Below are 26,202 nucleotides of genomic sequence, written 5' to 3' on the forward strand. Positions count from 1 at the left end.
GTCAATGCGGCTGTTTGCCTATCGAATCGATGATATGCTTTTTATGGTGCCGGGGCATAGATTTGCTTTATCTAATGGAGAAATGTTTATTGGTAGGGCTATTTGGTAGTCATTTTCTCATGTTAAGCCTAACATTTTACGAAGCTATACACGGTGTCGCAATGCTGCACTTTTAGCCTGCTGACTGGTGGCATTAACACAATTACTTTTTTTCAGTAGTTAAAGTTGAAAATGCAAACATTGCACATTGTCAAATATTAACCAGAATAATAACCAGCTACTAACTGATATTTTACAATATACAGCTGTCCTGTATAGGCTACCTGAACCTGCATGACATGAGCCGTCCTCGCACTCCCTCCCAGCTTGGATAGAAAGTTATTGTGCTTAAAACCAGTCTATTAATGCCAAATAATACAGTCCGCCCACCCTCAAAACACTAGCTCACTAGGGATTGTTTCATTGTACCGCGTACTATCTATAGCTAAATACCGTCTTTAGCTGTGATTTAGGTGCTATTTATAAACATTTAATAAAAAGTACATATCAAATAGCCTAACAATGAGGAAACAAGTAGCCTAGTCGGCTTGAGGATAAATTCAACCTCTATTAATTGTTGAACTCAGCTGGTTTTGTCTATCTAATAGCCTACACAAATGGGCTGCAATATTCAAGGTAAATTAAATTAGGCCTGAATCAAATTAAATCCAACTTGAGAGACTCTCCTGGTCGCCTGAAGTCCTCTTTTTTTGTGTGCAAATGTTTTCACCACGGGTCTGTAGGTCCAGGTTGCATGCCCGACTGTTTTCTATACTGAGTATTGCCAACCCAGACAATCTTGCCTGAGACATTGTCTTTAAACTTAGGCTTGAATGATGCATGCCAAGATATACCAGAGATAATGGACTGTTGATATTGTAACCACACAACTCAAACGCCGGTTTACCAGCATGAATGAAAATCGCAAACCGCTTTTTTTGTTCAAGCACTCAATAACTATTGTCCACTAAATATTATAATCTGTTTTGCATCTGCCAATTTATTGGCTGTCCAGTATCTAGACAACCTGTCCCCAGAGCTTCCTATACAGTTAAACTATTTCTGTAACGTGTTGAGCCTGGCAATTAAGGAGAACGAGAGGCTCAATTAAAGATGTTGCAGAACTGCTGTATTTGAAGCACTCCTCCCTTCTGCACAGATTCCCTGATGTTGCATCGACAATCAAGCTGTAACTTTCGTTTCTGCGAAGAGATCGTTTTCTAAACTAAAACTCATAAAGAACTACATAAGAAGCATAAGGCTCTCCGTCTGATGAGAGCTTTTTGAACACCCAAGTAAGCTCCACTCATTGCATTGGAGTCGTTTCAGCCTTGACCACGGCATTTGTAAGCCAATATCCCCTTTATAATTTGAATGAGTTAACTTTTTTTTTAAAGACCTGGGGCGCTTTTTCAGTCACATTCCTGAAGCCGAAGAAACAAACACTTAGCTTCCTAGTAGATATGGAAATTAAAAAGGTTTATGAATGAATTACTTTTGAGCGTTACTGTCAAAATTATTTATGACATAAACAAAAAAAAGCAATGACCGATGCATGGGCCCCCAGAGCTCGTCGGGGTGTCCGGTATGCCAGCGATGAAGAGATTGGTGTGGGTGTAATGTTGAAAGTTGTTGTACTGTTGTACTGCTGTGCTCAGGGCACCTTTGAAAATGAGACCCTGGTCTCAATGGGTTTCCCCTGACTAAATAAAAGTTAAATAAATAAATAAATACAAATAGTAAAGGAAAGTACAGATACCCACCAAAAACGATTTAACATTTTTAAGTAGTACTTCAAACTATTTTTACTTTGTTACTTTACACCACTGTTTTTTCCCCCTCAAGATGATGAGTGTTTGCTGGTCTATGCCTTCAGTTGATGGGGAGCTCACAGTCTCATGCCCTGCAGGCCACCCTCAAACCATCGCTGCACCAACCACCACTGCAGCTACTACACTCCCTCCCTCTCCATCCTCTCCTGCTGACAGGGCTCCTGACTCCTGACATCCTGACATCCTGACATACCATTTCCCTCAGTGTCCCCTTCAACAACCCTCTGTCCCAACAACAACCCCAACCACTATTTCAACTGCAGTTCCAACCACAAGTACCACTCCTAAACACACTCATTCACGTCAGGCGGTGTCTGAGAAAGGCCTGAGAAATTGCCCAAGACTCCAGCCACCAAAGAAATGGACTATTCTCCATGCTCCCCATTCAGCAGGCAGTACCAGTACATCAAGGCTCAGACCAACAGACTCCTAAGCAGCTTCTATCCCCTGGCCATAAGACTGTTAAATGGCTAACAACTAATGCTCTCCCTCTCCCACAGACTATCCACACTGACTATGCTGAACCACAAGTCTCTACCCACTCAGACACACACTTTCATTGTCACTCTTACTCACACACACACACACACACACACACACACACACACACACACACACACACACACACACACACACACACACACACACACACCACATACACACACACACACACACAATCACATACACCCTCACTCACACACTCATTAGTGACACCACACACATGCACATATCTATGCTTCTGCTAATTAGTATATATTGATTTATCCTGCTGCTGGTCACTATTACTCATGTTTACATGTGCAGTGCATTCGGAAAGTACTCAGATCCCCTGACTGTTTCCACATTTTGTTACATTGCAGCCGTATTCTAAAATTGATTAAATAATCGACACACAATACCCCATAATGACAAAGTGAAAACAGGTTAGTAGAAATGTTTGCACATTTATTAAAAATGAAAAACAGAAATGCATTTTTTACAAGTTTTCAGACCCTTTGCTATGAGACTCAAAATTGAGCTCAGGTGCATCCTGTTTCCATTTATCATCCTTGAGATGTTTTTACAACTTGATTGGAGTCCACCTGTGGTAAATTCAAATGATTGGGCATGATTTGGAAAGGCACACACCTGTGTGAAGGAACATTTTATGTTTGTGCTTTTCTAATAACCAATTAGACTGAGTTCATGCATGTGACTGGTTGATCGTGCTTGGGAGGAATCCTCACTATCAGTATAAGCAATTTGGCAGTACGCCCAGAGCATTGTTTTGAGAACTGAAAATGGTGTCTCAGTTTCAAAGGTCTCAGCTTGGAGAGAAGAAGCCTCATGAGGTATTGGTCGGTCACATACATAAACCAAATTATGAATAATGAATAAGCTAAATCATGCAAATATAACTTGTCTGTTGAAGCAGTATATAAGAGAACTAATGGGACTGCCCCGGCGGAGATCCTGACAGATGTGTACTACTTGGTGCATTAAGTTTGTTGGAACCTCTCCAGCTTGCTGATAATAAAGAATGATTAATTTAAGATTGACTTCAGGTGTCCCTGGTGGTAATTTCAACGACAATTGTCTATATAAGCTCCCACAGTTGACAGTGCATGTCAGACGTAAAACCAAGCCATGAGGTCAAAGGAATTGTTTGTAGAGCTCCAAGACAGGATTGTGTCAAGGCACAGATCTGGGGAAGGGTACCACAAAATTCCTGCAGCATTGAAGGTCCCCAAGAACCCAGTGACCTCCATCATTCTTAAATGGAAGCAGTTTGGAACCACCAAGATTCTTCCTAGTGCTGGCTTCCCGGCCAAACTGAGCATTCGGGGGAGAAGGGCCTTGGTCAGGGAGGTGACCAAGAACCCGATGGTCACTCTGACAGAGGTCCAGAGTTCCTCTGGAGATGGGAGAACCTTCCAGAAGGACAATCATCTCTGCAGCACTCCACCATTGAGGCCTTTATAGTAGAGTGGACAGACGGAAGTCACTCCTCAGTAAAAGGCACATGACAGCCCACTTGGAGTTTGCCAAAAGGCACCTAAATAACTCCCAGACAATGAGAAACATGATAAATGATGATGAAACCAAGATTGAACTCTTTGGACTGACAAGCGTCACTTCTGGAGGAAACCTGGCACCATCCCTACAGTGGAGCATGGTGGTGGCAGCATCATGCTGTGGGGATGTTTTTCAGCGACAGGGAAAGATAAATGGAGCAAAGTACAGAGTGATCCTTGATGAAAATCTGCTCTGGAGCACTCAGGACTTTAAGAGTGGGGCGAAGGTTCACCTTCCAACAGGACAATGACCCTAAGCACACAGTCAAAACAACGCAGGTCTGAATATTTATGTAAACGTCATATTTCATATAAATTTGCAAAAATGTCTACAAACCTGTTCTTGCTTCTTCATTATGGGGTATTGTGTTTAGATTGATCAACGGGAAAAATACGATTTTAGAATAAGGCTGTAACAAACATTTTTGGAAAAAGTCAAGGGGTCTGAATGCTTTCTGAATGCAGTGTATATATTATATATTACATGTTCGTCACCTGACCCACTGGCTCCAGGTCATCTACAAGTCTATGCTAGGTAAAGCATCGCCTTATCTCAGTTCACTGGTCACGATGGCAACACCCACCCATAGCACGCGCTCCAGCAGGTGTATCTCACTGATCATCCCTAAAGCCAAAACCTCATTTGGCCGCCTTTCCTTCCAGTTCTCTGCTGCCTGCGACTGGAACGAATTGCAAAAATCTCTGAAGTTTGAGACTTTTATCTCCCTCACCAACTTTAAACATCTGCTATCTGAGCAGCTAACCGATCGCTGCAGCTGTACATAGTCCATCGGTATCTGATCATTTATCACTCCAGTGTTAATCTGCTAAATTGTAATTATTCACTCCTCATGCCTATTTATTGCCTACCTCCTCATGCCTTTTGCACACAGTGTATATAGATGATTTTCTTTCTACTATCTTATTGACTTGTTTATTGTTTATTGTTTACTCCATGTGTAACTCTGTGTTGTTGTCTGTTCACACTGCTATGCTTTATCTTGGCCAGGTCGCAATTGCAAATGAAAGCTTGTTCTCAACTAGCCTACCTGGTTAAATAAAGGTGGAAAAAAATAAAAAATACCATTAGTATATTACCATAGTATTTATATATTCCTGTTACCAGTCACTTTTCAGCCCTGTTTACACTGCTATATATTAATATTATTATTAATCCTACTACCAGTCACTTTCTCCTTATCCCTTCCTACATGTTTTTTACATTTGATTTATTTAACGTTTATTTAACTAGGCAAGGCAGTTAAGAACAAATTCTTATTTGCAATGAAGGCGGCCTTCAGACTGCCTACCCTGGACAAACCCGGACGACGCTGGGCCAATTATGAGCTGTCCTATGAGACTCCCAATCAAGGCCGGATGTGACACAGCCTGGATTCGAACCAGGGACTGTAGTACATTGCCTTAGACCGCTGTGCCGCTCCAGAGCCCATACATATATATATAGATTTTAACCTTTTACATTATAATATTGAAGTATTTTACCAGACGGTTTGTCTTCTCCGTATCAAAATAAATGTCAGATGAGTGGCCCTATCACCACCTACGTTGAAAACGCTCTATGACGTCATCGTGGGAGTGTTCCATCGGGAGAAATGAACGTTCATCAACACAATCCTCTCAGCGCCCATGTAAGTTGTAATATATAAATACACAATATAGTTTGATTGGAGAACTGTAATATCAATGTCGAGTATAGAATTGCTCATTTTGTAGTTGTATATTCTCGAAAGAGGTGTATTGTTTATCAACTTGTGTTAGCTAAGCTAGCTGTGTAGTAGCAGGCTGGCTAGCTCGATTTAGCTGGCTATCGCTAAACCTATCTAGCCACCGTTAGAACAGGTTGGTTGGGAGTAACGTTAGCTATCTTACTAGATAAGCGTTAGCTAGTTGTGGGTGCAAGTGATTTACTTTAATGTGTCGTTACTGTTTGGGCATGAGCTGACTACGGTTTGTGTTGGGGTGTGTCAGCATTCATATATGATCAACCATGCCCTATCACACATTTCCAATAAACATATGCGCGCTAGCTACATTGTCATTGAATTAAACTAGCTAACGTTTGCTATTAATATTGGCTAAGTTAGTAAATAGGTGTAACTTGTTATTCAGTGTGGTGTGTGTCAGGGAGGGAGTAGCATGGACGCCACTCAGCCTATGTAACGTGCTGCGGTGGAAATCCACGGTCACAAACCTGCTAGCTAACGTTAGCTAGCTATGTCATTACATCCTACAAAACACCGGGTGGGTGGATGTTTTCAGGCTGTCTGTGAGATCATTAGCCATACGCAACAACAAAAGTGTGTCTGAAAGCAAACCATCTTTTTCATGTTTTGTCTATTGCCGGGTTAGCATTTTAATTAGGCCTGTCCACGATAGTGGATGTAACATTAGCTAGCCTCGATAAAAAAACAATCCACACCTATGCTAATAGCTAGCTAAATGCTCATAGCATGCTCATATTGATGATGCTGGCGGTAGTGTTTGGCCACTGACGGTGACGTTTGCGCGGCTGTCATTTTCTATTCTGAAATGGGATGGGATAATTGTTCTTTTCCACTTTATAATCTCGGTAGTTAAGGTATGTAGTCATTTGCTTAGCAATACCTTGCCGTTAGATTGAAGTGTGATTGTAATTAGCTAGGTGTTTTATCTCTAGCTAATTACGCACAGGCCGGTTTTGGGCGTGAACACCTCCACATATCTTGCAGCAAACACATTTATCAACGGCTATCTGTTTGATTACGTTTATCGGATTAATTGCGCTAACAGCTCTGCGTTTAGCTCGGTAGTCAACTAGCTAATGTCTCCTATTGTAAAAACAACCCCCACACAACTATTATTTCATTGATTGGAAAATCGATCTCAGTCAGTTAGCTAAGAAATAGCAAGCTCACAGAAATAAGCTACTCAGTGGAGGCAAAGTTAGCTATCTAGGTAGCCGACTGATTGTGGCAGTTGAACTAATCTCACACGATTTAGCCAGGATTGTATTAGGCCTAGCTATTCTAGTGCCTTGCGTTGACAGGTAGGCCCATCACATCCCTTGAAGATGTTGGCATTGGTTTGCCTATCCCAGGCCAGTGTCTGTGCACCTGTTTTGTCTTAGTGTTTATGACAGCCCACTGGACTAGACAGAAGCATATGCAGTGCAATAGCAAATTGGATCTGGAGAATGTACTCTATTAAGTCCAGTGGTGTAAAGTACTTAAGTAAAAATACTTGAAAGTACTACTTAAGTTTTTTTTGGGGGGTTATCTGCACTTTACTTTACTATTTATATTTTTGACTACTTTTACTTCACTACATTCCTTAAGAAAATATTTACCTTTTCACTCCATACATTTTCCTTGACACCCATAAGTAGTCGTTACATTTTGAATGCTTAGCATGACAGGAAAACAGTCAAATTCACGCACTTGTCAACCGAACATCCCTGGTCATCCCTACTGCCTCTGATCTGGCGGACTCACTAAACACACATGCTTCGTTTGTAAATTATGTCTGAATGTTGGAGTGTGCCCATGGCTTTCTGTAAATTAACAATACAAGAAAATGGTGCCATCTGGTTTGCTTTAATATAATATATATAATTTATACTTTTACTTTTGATACTTAACCACAGTTATGAAATGTGTAATTGAACTCTAGGGAGTTTCTCAAAAGCATTATGATCATATTTAAGTAAATTTGTAGGCCATGGATGAACCATGATCTTAACCCTATCAGTCCTGAGATCCCAGCAAAAAGCATATATCTGACTTTCTTTTGTCTGCATGTTCAGCCCTTACATTAGCTTCACAAATACAATTTTGTTTACAACCATTTTCTTTATAGGACAACCAGGATTACAAGTAGAACACAACAATTTGTCATAAGACCGGTGCATTGTCAATAAAATAAGGTCCACCAAAGCAAAAACCATGATGAATGCTGTAAGTACAGAATTAATTGTGTGGAGTTTGACAGAAACTGTGAGCTTATTATAGACTCTGTCCTGGGATTTCCAATTATCTTCTATGTAGAAGAGCTCTTTGGACTCTACGCCCTTGTCTCACAAACACCGCTCTAGCTCAGCCCCCACTAAGCACACAGACTAATGGAATCTACGGATGCAGAAGAAATAGACCAATTCAATTGTACAAACCAGAAGCTCAAACACAATGTTTAGAAGTCCAAAACGCACCAGCGATATGGTGGGACTCAATTGGGTTAATGGTAAAGATGTTTGAAAACCTGCCCTGACATATTTCTGCCCTCTTTCATTTTCAGCATGTGACATCCCGAAACATCAGTGGAAACTGTTGACCGAAGAGGAAAGAACATCCCAGCTCTTGTACTTTGAAAGAGTGTTCAAAGGAAGTGGGTTTTGGATATTTCCTTGGAATACCTAGGCTTTTTCTATGCAGTGAAATCCCAATAGGCCTGCTGATGACCGGAACTCAAGGTATGCTTCCCAGTAAAGCCAAACTAAAGGGATCCTAGACTAATTGCCAATTGCACCTTTCCGAGAGCAATTTTTGTGAAAAAGAAGGCCGCTTTTGAGCTTTAAAAAATGGAGCCTGAAATAGTTGTGGCATTAATGTTACAGCCATGTTGGCTTTCATCAGAATGAAGAATAGCTTTTGGTAGATGAACAGTGGTAAAAATAGATGAGAAGATGGATGCAGGCAGACACAGCTCATTAAGACATTGTCCTCCTGGACAAAGGGCCCTGCTGTAGATGCCATGTGAAAGTAGACAGTTACAGTGAATGGACACAAGTACAGATATGGTTGCAAATGTGGTAGATACATTTGCATGAAATATCTTCTCCATGTAGGCACATGCAGTATAGACTATAGAGAGACACACATATTACACACATGCTGGTGTGACCTTGGAAGGCTGCAGTGCATGAGGCGGCAGAGGGAAAGAGGGGGGTGATCTCAATTGCATACTCCTCGCGTCCTCTCCTCATCTCATTCTCAAAACCCATTGGAGGAGAAGGTCAGAGGGAAGTGCCCTCTGGCTTTCTCATCCAATGGGTTTTGAGAAGGAGGGAGGATGCAATTGAGATCTTCCCAGTGATAGGAGAGTGTTTGCTGACTCACTTCAGACAGAGATAATGTAGCACCCTAAAGGAGGAAAAGAGACTGGGGGTGTCATGGTGTGCTTCACTGTGTGAATGTCTGTTAGTACACTTGTCCATGTACTTGTAGATCGGGGCGGCAGGTAGCCTAGTGGTTAGAGCGTTGGGCCAGTAACCGAAAGGTTTCCAGATCGAATCCCCGAGCCGACAAGGTCAAAATCTGTCGTTCTGCCCGTGAACAAGGCAATTAAACCACTGTTCCTAGGCTGTCATTGTAAATAAGAATTTGTCCTTAACTGACTTTCCTAGATAAATAAAATGGATGTTTGAAACTGCAGCAGTGGATGTGCATTTTGGACTAAATCTGTGGCAGTAGGTAGTCTGATATTACAGCATTAGGTCTTGTGTTCCATACTTCCATTAGCCTATGAGCCTGATTGTGGCAGAGGGTGTTTTATCCATAAGATGGTTTGGGGTGCCTGCTTGTTGACAGTGACGTACAATAGCTGTGCCTAGTCTTGGAGTCACTCCTGTCTATTTAATAATGCATTCATAATGCCATTAGACTCCCTAATCACTCTGTGGAACATGCATGTCACTGTGTGTGCTTTTGTTTCGTTTGTGTGTAGCCTACCTGCTCACTTGTTAACCACTGCGTCCCCTCAGTGAATTCAGGCCTGCAAATGGGCCTATATATAGCCGGACCTTTCAGTCTCGCTTGCAATAAGTTAAACATGGGGTGAAATGAGGAGGGGAACGGGTAAGAGCGTTAGGGGATTTCCACTGATAGATGAGGAGTATGCAGATATGCCTGTTGTTGACATCTACTTTAGCCTATTTGGTGAGATCAAGTGTTAGTTACGGCTAAGTGCAGCGCTTCTGGGCGAGATTAGCCATAGTGTTACCTCAGTGTTACCTCAGTGTTGGGTTAATGTTACAGGCTTAGTGTTCTAGCTATGAGGAAGGGACTTAGTCAAACGAAACAATCTCTCAATCCTATCCATTTGGGATACTTTCACTCTGTCATTCGTAGTGTGTTTTTCTATGCTGTATTTGGCCGTTGCGCTTTGCAGGCAGTTTCTTTCTGCGTCTTCCAATCTGCTGATGTGAGGGGAAATTCTGGTGATGTATCATAATTTGCGAGTGGGTAGGGAGTTGTGTGGGAGGATTCGTGTCCTGCTGGTGCCAGTAAACTGGTGGTGACTGAATTCTTTCCCTTTTCCTCTTCCTTTAGTTTTGGCGGATTGGGCGACTGGTGTGGTTGGTGGGTTCCACTGACAGGCACTCACTCTGTCCGAAGCGGCACCCTGTCCCATATATAGTGCACTACTTTTTGACCAGAGCCCATCAAAAGTAGTGTACTATGTAGGGGGATTTGGTTCCATTTGGGATGAAGGCTTTGACTCAAAAGCAGGTTCTTTGCTCACTGCACAAAAGGAGCTCTGCTGGTCAGTGTCTCTCAAGCTTTGAACACTTATTTTAACTTAATATAATACATCAATAAAATCAATTTCGCCTCAAGTAAATAATGAAACATGTTCAATTTGGTTTAAATAATGCAAAAACAAAGTGTTGGAGAAGAAAGTAAAAGTGCAATATGTGCTATGTAAGAAAGCTAACGTTTCAGTTCCTTGCTCAGAACATGAGAACATATGAAAGCTGGTGGTTCCTTTTAACATGAGTCTTCAATATTCCCAGGTAAGAAGTTTTAGGTTGTAGTTATTATAGGAATTATAGGACTATTTCCCTCTATAATTAACCTTTGACTATTGGATGTTCTTATATGCACTTTAGTATTTCCAGTGTAACAGTATAGTTTCGGTCCCTCTCCTCACTCCTCCCTGGGCTCGAACCAGGGACACAACGACAACAGCCACCATCGAAGCAGCGTTACCCATGCAGAGCAAGGGGAACAACTACTAAAAGGCTCAGAGCGAGTGACGTTTGAAATGCTATTAGCGCGCGCTAACTAGCTACAGTGCCTTGCTAAAGTATTCGGCCCCCTTGAACTTTGACCTTTTGCCACATTTCAGGCTTCAAACAAAGATATAAAACTGTATTTTTTTGTGAAGAATCAACAACAAGTGGGACACAATCATGAAGTGGAACGACATTTATTGGATATTTCAAACTTTTTTAACAAATCAAAAACTGAAAAATTGGGCCTGCAAAATTATTCAGCCCCCTTAAGTTAATACTTTGTAGTGCCACCTTTTGCTGCGATTACAGCTGTAAGTCGCTTGGGGTATGTCTCTATCAGTTTTGCACATCGAGAGACTGAAATTTTTCCCCATTCCTCCTTGCAAAACAGCTTGAGCTCAGTGAGGTTAGATGGAGAGCATTTGTGAACAGCAGTTTTCAGTTCTTTCCACAGATTCTCGATTGGATTCAGGTCTGGACTTTGACTTGGCCATTCTAACACCTGGATATGTTTATTTTTGAACCATTCCATTGTAGATTTTGCTTTATGTTTTCTCTTGTTGGAAGACAAATCTCCGTCCCAGTCTCAGGTCTTTTGCAGACTCCATCAGGTTTTCTTCCAGAATGGTCCTGTATTTGGCTCCATCCATCTTCCCATCAATTTTAACCATCTTCCCTGTCCCTGCTGAAGAAAAGCAGGCCCAAACCATGATGCTGCCACCACCATGTTTGACAGTGGGGATGGTGTGTTCAGGGTGATGAGCTGTGTTGCTTTTACGCCAAACATAACGTTTTGCATTGTTGCCAAAATAGTTCAATTTTGGTTTCATCTGACCAGAGCACATTCTTCCACATGTTTGGTGTGTCTCCCAGGTGGCTTGTGGCAAACTTTAAACAACACTTTTTATGGATATCTTTATGAAATGGCTTTCTTCTTGCCACTCTTCCATAAAGGCCAGATTTGTGCAATATACGACTGATTGTTGTCCTATGGACAGAGTCTCCCACCTCAGCTGTAGATCTCTGCAGTTCATCCAGAGTGATCATGGGCCTCTTGGCTGCATCTCTGATCAGTCTTCTCCGTGTATGAGCTGAAAGTTTAGAGGGACGGCCAGGTCTTGGTAGATTTGCAGTGGTCTGATACTCCTTCCATTTCAATATTATCGCTTGCACAGTGCTCCTTGGGATGTTTAAAGCTTGGGAAATCTTTTTGTATCCAAATCCGGCTTTAAACTTCTTCACAACAGTATCTCGGACCTGCCTGGTGTGTTCCTTGTTCTTCATGATGCTCTCTGCGCTTTTAACTGACCTCTGAGACTATCACAGTGCAGGTGCATTTATACGGAGACTTGATTACACACAGGTGGATTGTATTTATCATCATTAGTCATTTAGGTCAACATTTGATCATTCAGAGATCCTCACTGAACTTCTGGAGAGAGTTTGCTGCACTGAAAGTAAAGGGGCTGAATAATTTTGCACGCCCAATTTTTCAGTTTTTGATTTGTTAAAAAAGTTTGAAATATCCAATAAATGTCGTTCCACTTCATGATTGTGTCCCACTTGTTGTTGATTCTTCACAAAAAAATACAGTTTTATATCTTTGTTTGAAGCCTGAAATGTGGCAAAAGGTCGCAAAGTTCAAGGAGACAGAATACTTTCGCAAGGCACTGTATTTCACTTCTGTTACATTTCACTTCTGTTACACCAGCCTCATCTCGGGAGTTGATAGGCTTGAAGTCATAAACAGCGCAATGCTTGACGAACAACGAAGAGCTGCTGGCAAAACGCACGAAAGTGCTGTTTGAATGAATGTTTACGCGCCTGCTTCTGCCTACCACCTCTTAGTCAGATACTTAGATACTTGTATGCACAGTCAGATTATATGCAACGCAGGACACACTAGATAATATCTAGTAATATCATCAACCATGTGTAGTTAACTAGTGATTGTTTTTTTTATAAGATAAGTTTAATGCTAGCTAACAACTTACCTTGGCTTACTGCATTCGCGTAACAGGCAGTCTCCTTGTGGAGTGCAACGAGAGAGAGGCAGGTCGTTATTGCGTTGGACTAGTTAACTGTAAGGTTGCAAGATTGGATCCCCCGGGCCGACAAGGTGAAAATCTGTCGTTCTGCCCCTGAACAAGGCAGTTAACCCACCGTTCCTAGGCCGTCATTGAAAATAAGAATGTGTTCTTAACTGACTTGCCTAGTTACATTAAGAAAAAATTGCAAATCGGTGCCCAAAAATACAGATTTCCGATTGTGACAGCTTGAAATCGGCCCTAATTAATCGGCCATTCCGATTAATCGGTCGACCTCTACTCCTGAGTAATCTGTATGGAGTCATCACTGTGAGGTGTTCCACACACCTTCACGTCATGGTCTCATATTTTGAGTGTGCACAGGGCAGTGGAGATATTTGCTGTTAAGATGAGGACTTCTCAAAATGTATTCTAGGAGGAGTCCCTGAAGCCCCTCAAAGTGTGATTTATACAGGTCTGGTTGATTCTGTGCAGTTTGTACACGGCTGATTTGAGCACGGGTCCGTGTGCCGCCGTTGCCAGCGTCATTTATTTGTATCTCGTCATTGGTTCCATTTTGATAGTGATTTCCCTCTGATGTTGACTTCTTCCTCCGCAGCCAACCCTGAGCTGTAAGCCGGAAGAGGAGAAGCTGGACGGAGGGTAAGATCTATCTCCCTGGCTCTTTCTTTTTTCCCTTCCTCTTTCTTGCCACCTGTTTCTTCTTGCTCTCTCCTTTTCCCTCGCGCTCTCTTCTTCCATATCTCTTCCCCCTTTCTATGCTGTGCTAAGTAAAATAAGTCTTTATATAAAGTCCTTTCCTCGAGCTCAACTCTCAGACGATGTGGATTTAGCCTTAGCCATCTCCGCTCACGGCTCCATGCTTGATCTGGTCTTTGAGGTCCAGGCTCTCTACAGGGATATCATGGCGCAACTCTGGGTGCCTCAGCCAGATAAGAAACCACCAGAAGATTCCATTATATTAATTTATATTTTGTTTATTATTACTCATCTTTTTCATACTATTACTTTAAACTCATTCGAAATCTTCAAAGGATGTTTTTTTGGCACCCATTTTAGTAAAGAAATAGTTTCTGAAATGCTGTGTATCTTATATTAGACTACAAACGACTGTCTTAAGTAAATAACAAATTAAGGCAGTGTTTGTTAACCTCTGACAAGGAAACCACAGTCAGATTAGGCTAGTTAACCCAGGTCTTGTGACATGCTTTCTTCCTCTAAAATTGTGTTTGCAATATGACACACTAAAGTGCCACTATCTATGGAAACTGTACAATAAAACCCCAGCATTTCAGAAATTGTTTTTGGAAAGTATTTTGTTTAGCACGACACCCGTCATTGCTGTAGAAGACTGCTTTCTTTAGTAGAGTTGTTTTATAAGTGGGTTTGGACATCACAGACGTTGTGGTTTGGCTCATATGGATTTACCATACTGAACAAAAATATAAATGCAACAATTTCAAAGATTTTAGTTACAGTTCGTGTAAGGTAATCAGTCAATTTAAATCTATTCATTAGACCCGACTCTATGGATTTCACATGACTGGGAATACAGATGCTGGGCACCTCAGGATCTCGTCATGGTGTCTTTGTGCATTCAAATTGGCATTGATTTAAAATGTAATTGTGTTCGTTGTCCATAGCTTATTCCTGCCCATACCATAACCCCACAGCCACCATGGGGCAGTCTTTTCACAACGTTGACATCAGCAAACTGCTCGCCCACACGAGGCCATACACGTGTGGTTGTGAGGCTGGTTGGACCTACAACGTAATTTTGAGAGAATTTGGCAGGAGGCGGCTTATGGTAGAGAAATTAACATTGCCTTCTCTGGTGACCGCTCTGCTGGACATTCCTGCAGTCAGCATGCTAATTGCACGCTGCCTCAACTTGAGACATCTGTGGCATTGTATTGTGACAACTGCACGGTTTTGAGTGGGCTTTTATTGTCCCAGCACAAGGTGCACCGGTGTAATGATCATCCTGTTTAATCAGCTTCTTGATATGCCAAATCTGTCAGGTGGATGGATTGTCTTGTCAAAGGAGAAATGCTCACTAACAGGGACGTAAACTAATTTGTGCACACAATTTGAGAGAAGCTTTTTGTGCATATGGAACATTTCTGGGATCTTATATTTCAGCTCATGAAACATGGAACCAAAACTTTACATGCTGCGTTTTTATATTTTTGTTCAGTGTAATATTGTAATAAAAAAGAATATTTGAACATACAAATATATATCTATATCGAGTCAACTTAACTCAAGCCTCAATGTCTCAAAGCTGACACGAGTTCAAACTCTGCTGCTTTTTGTAATCATTGTTTTAATTCTGGTGCTTTCTTTTGTCCCATCCACTCACTGTTGCATGTCATAATCCATTTTATTTTCCTTTTTGTGTTAGACAAGCATGTCTTTGAGCCAATCCGCATGCACGCGCACAGGGCCTGAGTGAGTGAGCGCCATACTCCTTACTTCCCGACTTTTGAAGCTGCCTCTCAAAGGGGGTGTGGTGTTGGGGCGTAGCTAGACCCCCGCACCCCCAGAGTTAACCCTGTGGCTGAGCATCAGCCTGGCGCCCCTTGATGGATCAGGCTAGTAGTGAGCAGAGTCCTGAGGAGCCGGATGCGGGAGGTCGGGCGGAGCAGGAGGTGGGCCGAAGGGCATCTGAGTCGGAGCACGGTCTGTCCAAAATCACCCACAATGCACTGGAGAACATGGGCGCGCTTGGCCACGGCCTGAAGCAGCTTTTCCAGCCGCAGCGCCGACGCTCGTCCGTCTCCCCGCACGACGCCGCCGCCTCCTCCTCAGGTGGCCCCGCCCTTGAGCCCCCTGACGGTGGGGGGCCAGAGGTTGGGGATGCCCACTCGGCACCCGGTCCGGACTCTGACCCCCACACTACTTCCTCCGCTCCCCCTGCAGCTCTGAGCCGCGTTCTGCAGCAAATCCGTGGCGCGCCCCCCATAATGAAGCGAGGGACCAGTCTGCAGAGCCGCCGCACTAAGGCGGGGGGGACCGGGGACCCCCCCCAGAAAGGCAGCCCCCAGATCCACCGGAGGAGTACCCAGGAGGTTATGCTGCTGCAGGCTGGCCGCCCGCGCTCCTCCTCCACCACGGACACGCCCACCAGCCCCGCCCTGGCCGACATGCTGCTCACTTCCGGGTACCACTCCACTGAGGAGCCTGACAGGGTGAGTTGAAACTAGAGCCCTGCAGGGGTTGGTCCCCTGTAAAACCTACCCACTGGTGCAGACTGGCCACTGCAAGCTTTTCACCTATATTTAAAACAAAACATGTAATAAACAAGCAGCTGCTGCTAGAGAAAACGCATATCTAAATGGAAGCGCAGTATTGGAAGGTCAGAAATTCATGATGATTTACTGTGAAATGAAATTGATCATATTGGGCTAACTGACTTGCCTTCCTCTGGATGTTCTTGGATGAAGGAGTGAAAGGAACTGTCATTACTGGCAGGTCAGTGTGTGTGTGTGTGTGTTGGTCACTATGTGCTCTAAGCCTTTCTATATTTAGCTGTGGCTGTCTCCAAGAGTACTTCAGGTCAGCCAGCGAAGGCTTGACTTGCAGGCCAAAACAAGCTGAAAAGCGGATGGTTCCCTGACATCTCTGACACTGTCCTCCAACATTTTAGATGTAGACTGGTCCTCACTGGAATTGCTCAAATCCATAGAAATTGAGTACACTGTATTAACAATATTTAACAATATTTTGCCAATGAATTAATACTGACTGACTTAGTAGCAGGACAGTGCATTTCTAAATCCTTCACACTGTTGGGAGTGTTGAACTCCTAGACAACTAGTACAACTAGCCCATCATTGTGTCTGAGGTATACCCATCATGCACAGTGCATAACCCTAGCAGTCACCTCACAATGCTTGATGACACCACCAAGCAGTCTGTTCCACCAACAGCAGACCTACTGTGTGAACTGTAATTAACTCGTGTTACATGAGCAGCTAACAGGCTCGTGGCTAGCTACAGTAGCATCTGGATGTGTCTGTAGTTGAGCGACACAGTCTGTCGGTCTTTGAGAAAGCAAAAGTCCTGTCCACCCCCACTGGCTGTCTGTTACATAAGCTGTCTGAACTGACAGTGATGGAAGGTGGGATGGGAGTGCAACTCCACTGTAGTTAGTGGCCTCCGCCTGGCCCAACCCCCCAGAACAGGCCAGAATGAATGATTTATGGTCCGATCTCCAGCACCGACATTCTAGAATCCCACCTCCTCTGTGTAGAAAATAGATTTGAGAACATAACTTTTAATTTTTTTTGTTTGAGAATAAAGCTTTAGCTTATTCAGTTAAGACACCACATTTACTGTGAGTAGGGAAGTTACACACACACACCCACACACACACACACTGTGTATGGCATCCCTGTCTGATGGATTACTGCTCAGTATATAGACATGGATTCCTCTGGAGATTATTTATGGAAGGTACGACTTGGCTGTTTTTACAAATTATTAACATGCTCCTTTGTGGTAAGTCAGTCTGAGGTAACATTATGTAGGGTGTCCAGCCACTGCCCAGAGGGGGGAAATGTCACTTCTGTATGTTATAATAGGCAAAATCTACCACAAACCCAAAGCTTCCTTATGTTATAAAACACATTTTGCCAAGACATCTGATTATTCGTGTTCTGAATCGTTCAGTGGGTTCTTTCTCTAATGTGTCATTAACGTTATGTCCAAAAAGGTCAGGTTTTGTATCTTAATATATCCGATAATAAGCACAGAGCTCTGTTGATATAGCGGTGCAGGCATCTCATAACTTTTGAGGGTTTACAATTTTGTCGTTGTCGTCAGTTGTTCACGCGGGTCACAAAAGGAGCATTTCACAAATGTCATTAAATGTAAAAGGCTTTGACAATAAAAAGCTTGGAACATGCTCAGTAATCCATTGCCATTTCACCGAGCAATGCTTGTTTTTATGAGAAATCTTCGAAAGAGGAATTTCGACTTAATATGAAAAGCGTATATTTCATGTCTCAATCGATATCCATCTGACCTCTTGTTTTATGTCCTGCGGATTCGAGAATGACGACTAGTTCAATGGGAAAGTGAGCCTGTCAGAATTAAGGCTACGGTCTTCCTTTCACAGAATCCAGCCTAGCTGACCGATAGAGATATACCCTACGGTTTAAAAGTTTGGGGTCACGCAGAAATGTCCTTGTGATTTTAAAATGGACAAAATTGAAAAAACATCAAATTGATCAGAAATGCAGTGTAGACATTGTTAATGTTGTAAATGACTATTGTAGCTGGAAACTGATTTTTATTTTATGGAATATCTACAGAGGTCCATTATCAGCAACCATCACTCCTGTGTTCCAATGGCACGTTGTGTTAGCTAATCCAAGTTTATCATTTTAAAAGGCTAATTGATCATTAGAAAACCATTTTGCCTAGGAGGCCAGCATCCCGGAGTCGCCTCTTCACTGTTGACGTTGAGACTGGTGTTTTTACGGGTACTATTTAATGATGCTCCCAGTTGAGGACTTGGGAGGCAGCTGTTTCTCGAACTAGGCACACTAATGTACTTGTCCTCTTGCTCAGTTGTGCACCAGGTCCTCCGACTCGTTATATTCTGGTTAGAGCCAGTTTTTGCTGTTTTGTGAAGGGAGTCTAGTCTAAAGAAGGCCAGTTTTATTGCTTATTTAAGCAGAACAACAGTTTTCAGCTGTGCTAACATAATTGAATAAGGGTTTTCTAATGATTAAATAGCCTTTTAAAATGATAAACTTGGATTGGCTAACACAACGTGCTATTGGAACACAGGAGTGATGGTTGCAGATAATGGGCTTCTGTACGCCTATTTAGATATTCCATTAAAAATCCGCTGTTTCCAGCTACAATTGTCATTCACAACATTAACAATGTCTACACTGTATTTCTGATCAATTTGATGTTATTTTGATGGACAAAAGCTAATTTTTCCTTTCAAAAACAAGGACATTTCTAAGTGACCCCAAACTTTTGAACGGTTGTGTGTGTGATATAAAAAATGGGTTGTCATTTAGTCACCCTAAGTCTGACCATCCTACAAGGGTAAAAACTAACTTTTGAAGGGATTATGATAGAGACATGAGGTTTGGATCACTGGGTTTTCTTGGGTGATTATCTACACAATTAACATTATTTTACACATTGGTCAAAATGTGTTTTTGATTGGAGACCCTGTATTATGATTATATCGTGTTGGTTGATTTGATCATGTTTGCCTTAGTTACTTTCCACTCCATTTTGGCTACTTTTAATGCTCTTCCTCAATCTTACACGACAGTCTCTGATCTATCCTTCTCTCCTATCTTCTCTTCCTCCTCGTTACTCTGTCTTACCTGAGTCAGCTGGATTGTCTGGACGGTTCCGGCCCGGCCGTATCGCCCAACGCCCTCTCCTGCGGAGCCGACGGTTACGGGCTGGACTCGGTCGACACCACCCCTGACCCCCAGCGCACAAAACAGGCCATCGCCCAGCTGCAGCAGAAGATCCTCAAGCTCACAGAGCAGATCAAGATTGAGCAGACGGCCAGAGACGACAACGTGGCCGAGTACCTGAAGCTGGCCAACAACGCGGACAAGCAGCAGAGTGCCCGCATCAAACAGGTGTTTGAGAAGAAGAACCAGAAGTCGGCCCAGACCATCCAGCAGCTGCAGAGGAAGCTGGAGCACTACCACCGCAAACTGAGAGAGGTGGAGCACAACGGTATCCCCCGTCAGCCCAAAGACGTGCTCCGAGACATGCACCAAGGCCTCAAGGGCGTGGGCGCTAAGGTTAGCGTTATGAACATTTTAACATCACATGTACTTTCCTTATGAGGTCATCCCACTTATTTTTCACCAGTGTTATTTCTACCACTAGTGTGCCACTGCAACTGTTAATGTGAGTACTACCACCGCCACCATCAAAATCTAGTTTGTCTGGTTTTAGCCACCTGTCCTTTTCAGAGTAATTAGCAGCACACAGTTTCGAACAGAATTCAATAGATTGTGTGTAGAATATGTATGTCTCAGACCTGGGTTCCTAAATATTATTCAAAATAATTTCATACTTTAGCTGGGCTTGACTGGTGCAATAACTTATAGAAGAGTCGCAAACCGTACCCATCAGTCACTCCAGGCAGACTAAATCAAATGCTAAAAGTATTTGAAAGATTAAGTGGTATTTGAACTAGGGGTGTGAAATGTTTTCAACTAAATCGGGATCCCTAACGTTAAGAATAATCCCAAATGGAAAAAGTATTTCCTCCCCCACACACAATATGAAAATCAAAGTGCAGGTGGCTCGCCTGCTCTTTCTCTTCACTAATGATGCGTGTGTGTGTTCAGTCTTTGCATGTAGAAATTCCTAGCCTGTTCATTGGTTTACTGAAGTTGAGACATTATAAGTTAAGAAATTGCGAAGTACATTGCGTGGTACAGCTTCTGATTGCCGACAGATAGGCCTAGTGCACAGTTCTGCCTGGTGGCCGACCTGCCTATACTCTGCCCCTCCCCTCTCTCTCTGTCGCTCGCTAAGAAAGATGCAAGCGTTTGCGAAGCATGGCAACTAATCGGTCTCCTCTGTTTTTTAAAAACTTTTATTAAAAAAAAAAAAATCTTACCAGTCGATTCCTATCGAAGAAATTTTCTTTCTACTAAATGTTTTGTTAAGGTATTTAACAAATTTTAGACCTAAAGTTGCGCGCAGTCAGTTCTTGATTATTTGAGTGACACTTCTGGTAGTTAGTACCACTTAAGTGGTATTCCTTTCCAGACAAGTAAAATGCCCGTTCAGTCGTGCTTCGAAACTATCTCCAGAGTTTTTGTGTCGACATTTTCAAAAGCTTAAACGTACCCTTACAGACAAACATGCCGTGGCTGAGGCACCTTTAAGGGTATATGACTGCAGAAGTATTAATTTCATTGCCCGGCCCAGCTGTCATGCATTAGGACCAGATTTATTCTGATAAATCGTAAAAAGAAAATGGCAGTTGAAACGTTAATCAAAATTGTCCATTTGTCACATCCCTAAGTTGAACCCAGGTCTGGTATCTCTCTCCCACGTGTTTTCACTACCACCGTAGTCCCCCCTCCCTCCCTAGTTAGTAACTGACCCATCTCCCCCAACAGGTCACCGGTGGGCTCTCCAGCTTCTCCCACGCCACTCACTCGGCGGCCGGGGCCGTGGTGTCCAAGCCTCGAGAGATCGCCTCCCTCATCCGCAACAAGTTTGGCAGCGCAGACAACATCTCTGCCCTGAAGGACTCCCTGGACGAGCCCCAGGAAGATGGTCACGTTCTGGGGACTGGGGGGTCCAGGACCCTGGGGGGGGCTTCTAGCCCCAAGTACGGCAGCGAGGACGACTGCTCCAGTGCCACCTCCGGCTCGGCTGGGGCCAACAGCATCACAGGGGCCCCCGGGGGCCCGCCCAGCTCTAAGGGCTTGAACACACTGGAGCACGGCCAGAGCTTGGGCTTGGATACGCTGCTCCACGAGGTCCAGGAGCTCCGGGACAGCCAAGGTCGGCTGGATGAGTCGTTTGACAGCCTGAAAAGCCATTACCAGAGAGACTACACCATGATCATGCAGGCCCTGCAGGAGGAGAGATACAGGTAGCCACTGCATGCCACACACAAACGACAACGCAACTGGTATTAAATAGACTAGACCAGTGGTTACCAACGGGTCGATTGACTGGGCGACCTTCAAGGCATTTTTAGTTGATTAAACATTTCTGTAGAAAAGGCTACCTGGGTGGCAGGTAGCCTAGCGGTTAAAAGGGTAAGGCCAGTAACTGAAAGGTCACGGGTTTGCATCCCAGAGCCGACTTGTTGAAACATCTGTTGATGTGCCCTTGAGCAAGACATTTAATCCTAATTGCTGCTGTTAGTCGCTCTGTAAAAGAATGTCTGCTAAATGACTCAAATGTAAAAATGATAAAGCCTTGTGCTTATATATATATATATATATATATACTCCTCAAAAAAATAAAGGGAACACTTAAACAACACAATGTAACTGCAAGTCAATCACACTTCTGTGAAATCAAACTGTCCACATAGGAAGCAACACTGATTGACAATAAATTTAACATGCTGTTGTTCAAATGGAATAGACAACAGGTGGAAATTATAGACATTTAGCAAGACATCCCCAATAAAGGAGTAGTTCTGCAGGTGGTGACCACTGACCACTTCTCAGTTCCTATGCTTCCTGGCTGATGTTTTGGTCACTTTTGAATGCTGGCGGTGCTTTCACTCTAGTGGTAGCATGAGACGGAGTCTACAACCCACACAAGTGGCTCAGGTAGTGCAGCTCATCCAGGATGGCACATCAATGCGAGCTGTGGCAAGAAGGTTTGCTGTGTCTGTCAGCGTAGTGTCCATAGCATGGAGGCGCTACCAGGAGACAGGCCAGTACATCAGGAGACGTGGAGGAGGCCGTAGGATGGCAACAACCCAGCAGCAGGACCGCTACTTCCGCCTTTGTTCAAGGAGGAGCACTGCCAGAGCCCTGCAAAATGACCTCCAGCAGGCCACAAATGTGCATGTGTCTGCTCAAACGGTCAGAAACAGACTCCATGAGGGTGGTATGAGGGCCCGACGTCCACATGTGGGGGTTGTGCTTACAGCCCAACACCGTGCAGGACGTTTGGCATTTGCCAGAGAACACCAAGATTGGCAAATTCTCCACTGGCACCCTGTGCTCTTCACAGATGAAAGTAGGTTCATATTGAGCACATGTGACAGACGTGTCTGTCTGGAGACGCCTTGGAGAACGTTCTGCTGCCTGCAACATCCTCCAGCATGACCGGTTTGGCGGTGGGTCAGTCATGGTGTGGGGTGGCATTTCTTTGGGGGGCCGCACAGCCCTCCATGTGCTCGCCAGAGGTAGCCTGACTGCCATTAGGTACCGAGATGAGATCCTCAGACCCCTTGTGAGACCATATGCTGGTGCGGTTGGCCCTGGGTTCCTCCTAATGCAAGACAATGCTTGACCTCATGTGGCTGGAGTGTGTCAGCAGGTCCTGAAAGAGGAAGGCATTGATGCTATGGACTGGCCCGCCCGTTCCCCAGACCTGAATCCAATTGAGCACATCTGGGACATCATGTCTCCCTCCATCCACCAACACCACATTGCACCACAGACTGTCCAGTAGTTGGCGGATGCTTTAGTCCAGGTCTGGGAGGAGATCATCCGCCACCTCATCAGGAGCATGCCTAGGCGTTGTAGGGAGGTCATACAGGCACGTGGAGGCCACACACACTACTGAGCCTCATTTTTTACTTGTTTTAAGGACATTACATCAAAGTTGGATCAGCCATATATACACTGGAGTTGCTTACCAAGAAGACAGTGAATGTTCTTTACAGTTTGGATTTAAATCTGCTTGAAAATCTATGGCAAAACCTGAAAATGGTTGTCTAGCAATGATCAACAACCAATTTGACAGAGCTTGAAGAATTTTGAAAAGAATAATGGGGGAAAATGGTACAATCCAAGTGTGCAAAGCTCTTAGACTTACCCAGAAAGACTCACAGCTGTAATCGCGGGCAAAGGTGCTTCTAACATGTATTGACTTCGGGGTGTGAATACGTATGTAAATCGAGATATTTAATTTTCAATATATTTGCAAAAAACTAAACATGTTTTCACTTTGCCATTATGGGGTATTGTGTATAGATAGATGCATGAGAACAATCTATTTAATACATTTTGAATTTAGGCTGTAACACAAAATGTGGAATAAGTCAAGGGGTATGAATACTTTCTGAAGGCAGAGTACATACTCACTGAACTCGGCAGTTACTCAAGTTGCTAAGAGATGCAAAATCCCCTTGTTACTAAATTTAGAATACCGGTATACTTTCTCAGTTCAAAAGAACTCTTATCACTCAGCACCAGCAAACATTTCCACTAACACTTCCTTTCATGACATATTTTATAATAAATAAAAATAATACATGTATATGTAGCAAAAGCTGTAAAAAAATATTAAAATATATTTTTGTCCTCAGAGGGTGGGGAGGGGTTAATGAAAGGAAGTGTTTGATCGGTACCGTGTGTGTGTGTGTTCAGGTGTGAGCGTTTGGAGGAGCAGCTGAATGACTTAACAGAGCTGCACCAGAATGAGATCCTGAACCTGAAGCAGGAGCTGGCCAGCATGGAGGAGAAGATCGCCTATCAGTCTTATGAGAGAGCTAGAGACATTCAGGTGGGTTTTTGTCAACAATTGAAATAAGGATTATTTTTTACCTCATCATTTTTAGCTCCTGTGAACTCCATTTGTTCTCCCCCCCACCATATGTAGGAGGCTCTGGAGGTGTGCCAGACGCGTATCTCCAAGATGGAGCTGCAGCAACAACAGCAGCAGGTGGTCCAGCTAGAGGGCCTAGAGAACGCCACGGCCAGGACCTTGCTGGGCAAGCTCATCAACGTACTGCTAGCCGTCATGGCCGTGCTCCTGGTATTCGTCTCCACCGTGGCCAACTGCGTGGTGCCCCTGATGAAGACGCGCAGCCGCACCTTCTCCACGCTGCTCTTTGTCGTCCTCCTCGCCTTCCTGTGGAGGAACTGGGAGGTCATCTCGCAGTACCTGGACCGCTTCCTGCTGTCCCCTAGTTGACCTACAGGGGTGGGGCTCTCTTAATGAGTGACGAAGGGAGGCGACGGTGGGGCGGGGCTCCCTGAACAATGAGGGACAGGCCTGGTGGGGGGTGACTAACTAACAAACCCGTACTCTGCCTCTGATGCATGTGGTGGAACCAGGCCAGCACAAAGGGCAGGTTTAGCGGAAAGGAGGATGAGGAGCCAGGAGATCTGCACACTTACTTCTCTCGCTCTCTCCAAGCAGTGAAATTGTTTACATGTGGAAGATGTTTTCTTGCTTTTAGAATTGATTCAAGTGGTATTGAATTTTTCTTCTTGTTATTGCAGTCATTCATGCAGATGCTTGAGGGCTTTCTCTTGTGGCAGGATTGGGAAGGTAAACAGCTGGCATGTTGATGATCCACATGGCTAGTGACTTAACCCTTTTTCCCTTCTCCTTTTCTCTACATCCAAAATCTCTCTTCCTTTTCTCTCTTTAACCCTAAAACCTCTCCTTTCTCCCTTTTCTTACTCCCAATATGTTCTCTTCCGTGTTTGTCTTCCTCTGCCCCTCTTCTCAATCACCCCAGTCTTTGCCCATTTCACCAAATAGCTCTTCTTTTTGGGAGGTTTGACGTGACTAGCTACAGTGCACTGCTGTGGACAAAATCAAATTTATCACTGGATCAAGCAAGTGATGGGTTCTTGACTTGTTTCTATTGGACGAGCTAAACGCGACGTTGGGCCTGATTGGATCAGGACTGAGTCGGAATATGCTCAGCTTGAAGCCCCGCACTCTTGGCCTGGCCTGTTGGATCCGCCCCTGCTGAGACTATAAACTAATCTATAAACTGAATGAACATACTTGAAGAGCTGTGAAGCTTCTCAGTCTTTCAGTGCTTCCGTACTGTTTCTATTAGTGACAATGAAATGTAAACTTTTTATTTTTTAAAACAAATAAACATGCGGTTTTAAAATTAAAGGATTGAGTCAACACATCCCTTTCAACCTCAACTTTTTGACGTGTTGCAAATGTTGCCTATATTGACAAGCTAGTCGAGCTCTAACAATGTCCTCAAAGATGGAAGGCAGGCTAGACCTTTCAAGCCAATGAGGGCAGATGAGTGTGACTGGGTCATAGGCCACATCTGTGACAGCTTCAATGGCGTTGTTTAAACACTCCATTTTAAAGTATTCAATTCCCTTCAATGGCAGATGTCTCCTGACTCTTAAGAATTCCCACCCAGTTGACTATGTTAAAATAGTGTAAGCCCTCCATGGCAATGTCTATGCTAAAATGGGTTATCCTTAAGTATCACAACAGGCATAACTCCAATATAAAGTATTTTCAGTTGCAGAAATGCCACATGCGTCCACAACCTAACAATTATGAAACTTGGATTCGATCAAATAACCCCCACATGGATAATTGGCAAATATTTGTTGACCAAATTCAACTCATTGAACTCTATATGAATTGCTCAAGTCGTGGACAGATTCTGGGCAGAGTAAAAACTTGCTTTGCTTCTTCCCGTGTATCCTTTTTCAAATCCAGGCCTTGAGGTCTGGTTAATTATTTTTTTAAATTCTCCTTGGGGGTGGTTAAACTTCCAGGGAATAAAGAACCAG

At 43.6% G+C, this 26,202-nt stretch overlaps 1 protein-coding gene across 4 annotated transcripts; it reads left to right on the forward strand.

Annotated features, from left to right (window-relative positions):
* Positions 1 to 5,471: 5,471 nt before the first annotated feature.
* Positions 5,472 to 25,569, forward strand: LOC112244879 (transmembrane and coiled-coil domains protein 1). Of its 4 annotated transcripts, none has more exons than XM_024412727.1 (8): positions 5,472 to 5,574; positions 8,216 to 8,390; positions 13,581 to 13,624; positions 15,387 to 16,173; positions 19,351 to 19,776; positions 21,115 to 21,596; positions 24,064 to 24,199; positions 24,296 to 25,569. In XM_024412727.1, exons 4-8 carry the CDS (start codon positions 15,568 to 15,570, stop codon positions 24,608 to 24,610), a joined length of 1,965 nt encoding a protein of 654 aa, XP_024268495.1. In that variant the 5' UTR covers positions 5,472 to 5,574; positions 8,216 to 8,390; positions 13,581 to 13,624; positions 15,387 to 15,567; the 3' UTR covers positions 24,611 to 25,569. The 4 variants fall into 4 exon arrangements, with proteins under 4 accessions (XP_024268495.1, XP_024268498.1, XP_024268496.1 ...); XM_024412730.2 differs by having other exon boundaries at positions 5,473 to 5,574; positions 15,905 to 16,173; XM_024412728.2 differs by lacking the exon at positions 5,472 to 5,574 and adding an exon at positions 6,434 to 6,524.
* Positions 25,570 to 26,202: the final 633 nt, after the last annotated feature.

This window comes from Oncorhynchus tshawytscha, linkage group LG02, assembly GCF_018296145.1.
Source record: "Oncorhynchus tshawytscha isolate Ot180627B linkage group LG02, Otsh_v2.0, whole genome shotgun sequence".
NCBI lineage: Eukaryota > Metazoa > Chordata > Actinopteri > Salmoniformes > Salmonidae > Oncorhynchus > Oncorhynchus tshawytscha.

Bases quoted from the DNA above. Each gene is read 5' to 3' on its own strand.
- LOC112244879 (XM_024412727.1), top strand. From the start codon at position 15,568: ATGGATCAGGCTAGTAGTGAGCAGAGTCCTGAGGAGCCGGATGCGGGA. The intron at 16,174-19,350 runs GTGAGTTGAAAC...TACCTGAGTCAG, and splicing joins CCACTGAGGAGCCTGACAGG to CTGGATTGTCTGGACGGTTC. The intron at 21,597-24,063 runs GTAGCCACTGCA...GTGTGTGTTCAG, and splicing joins CTGCAGGAGGAGAGATACAG to GTGTGAGCGTTTGGAGGAGC.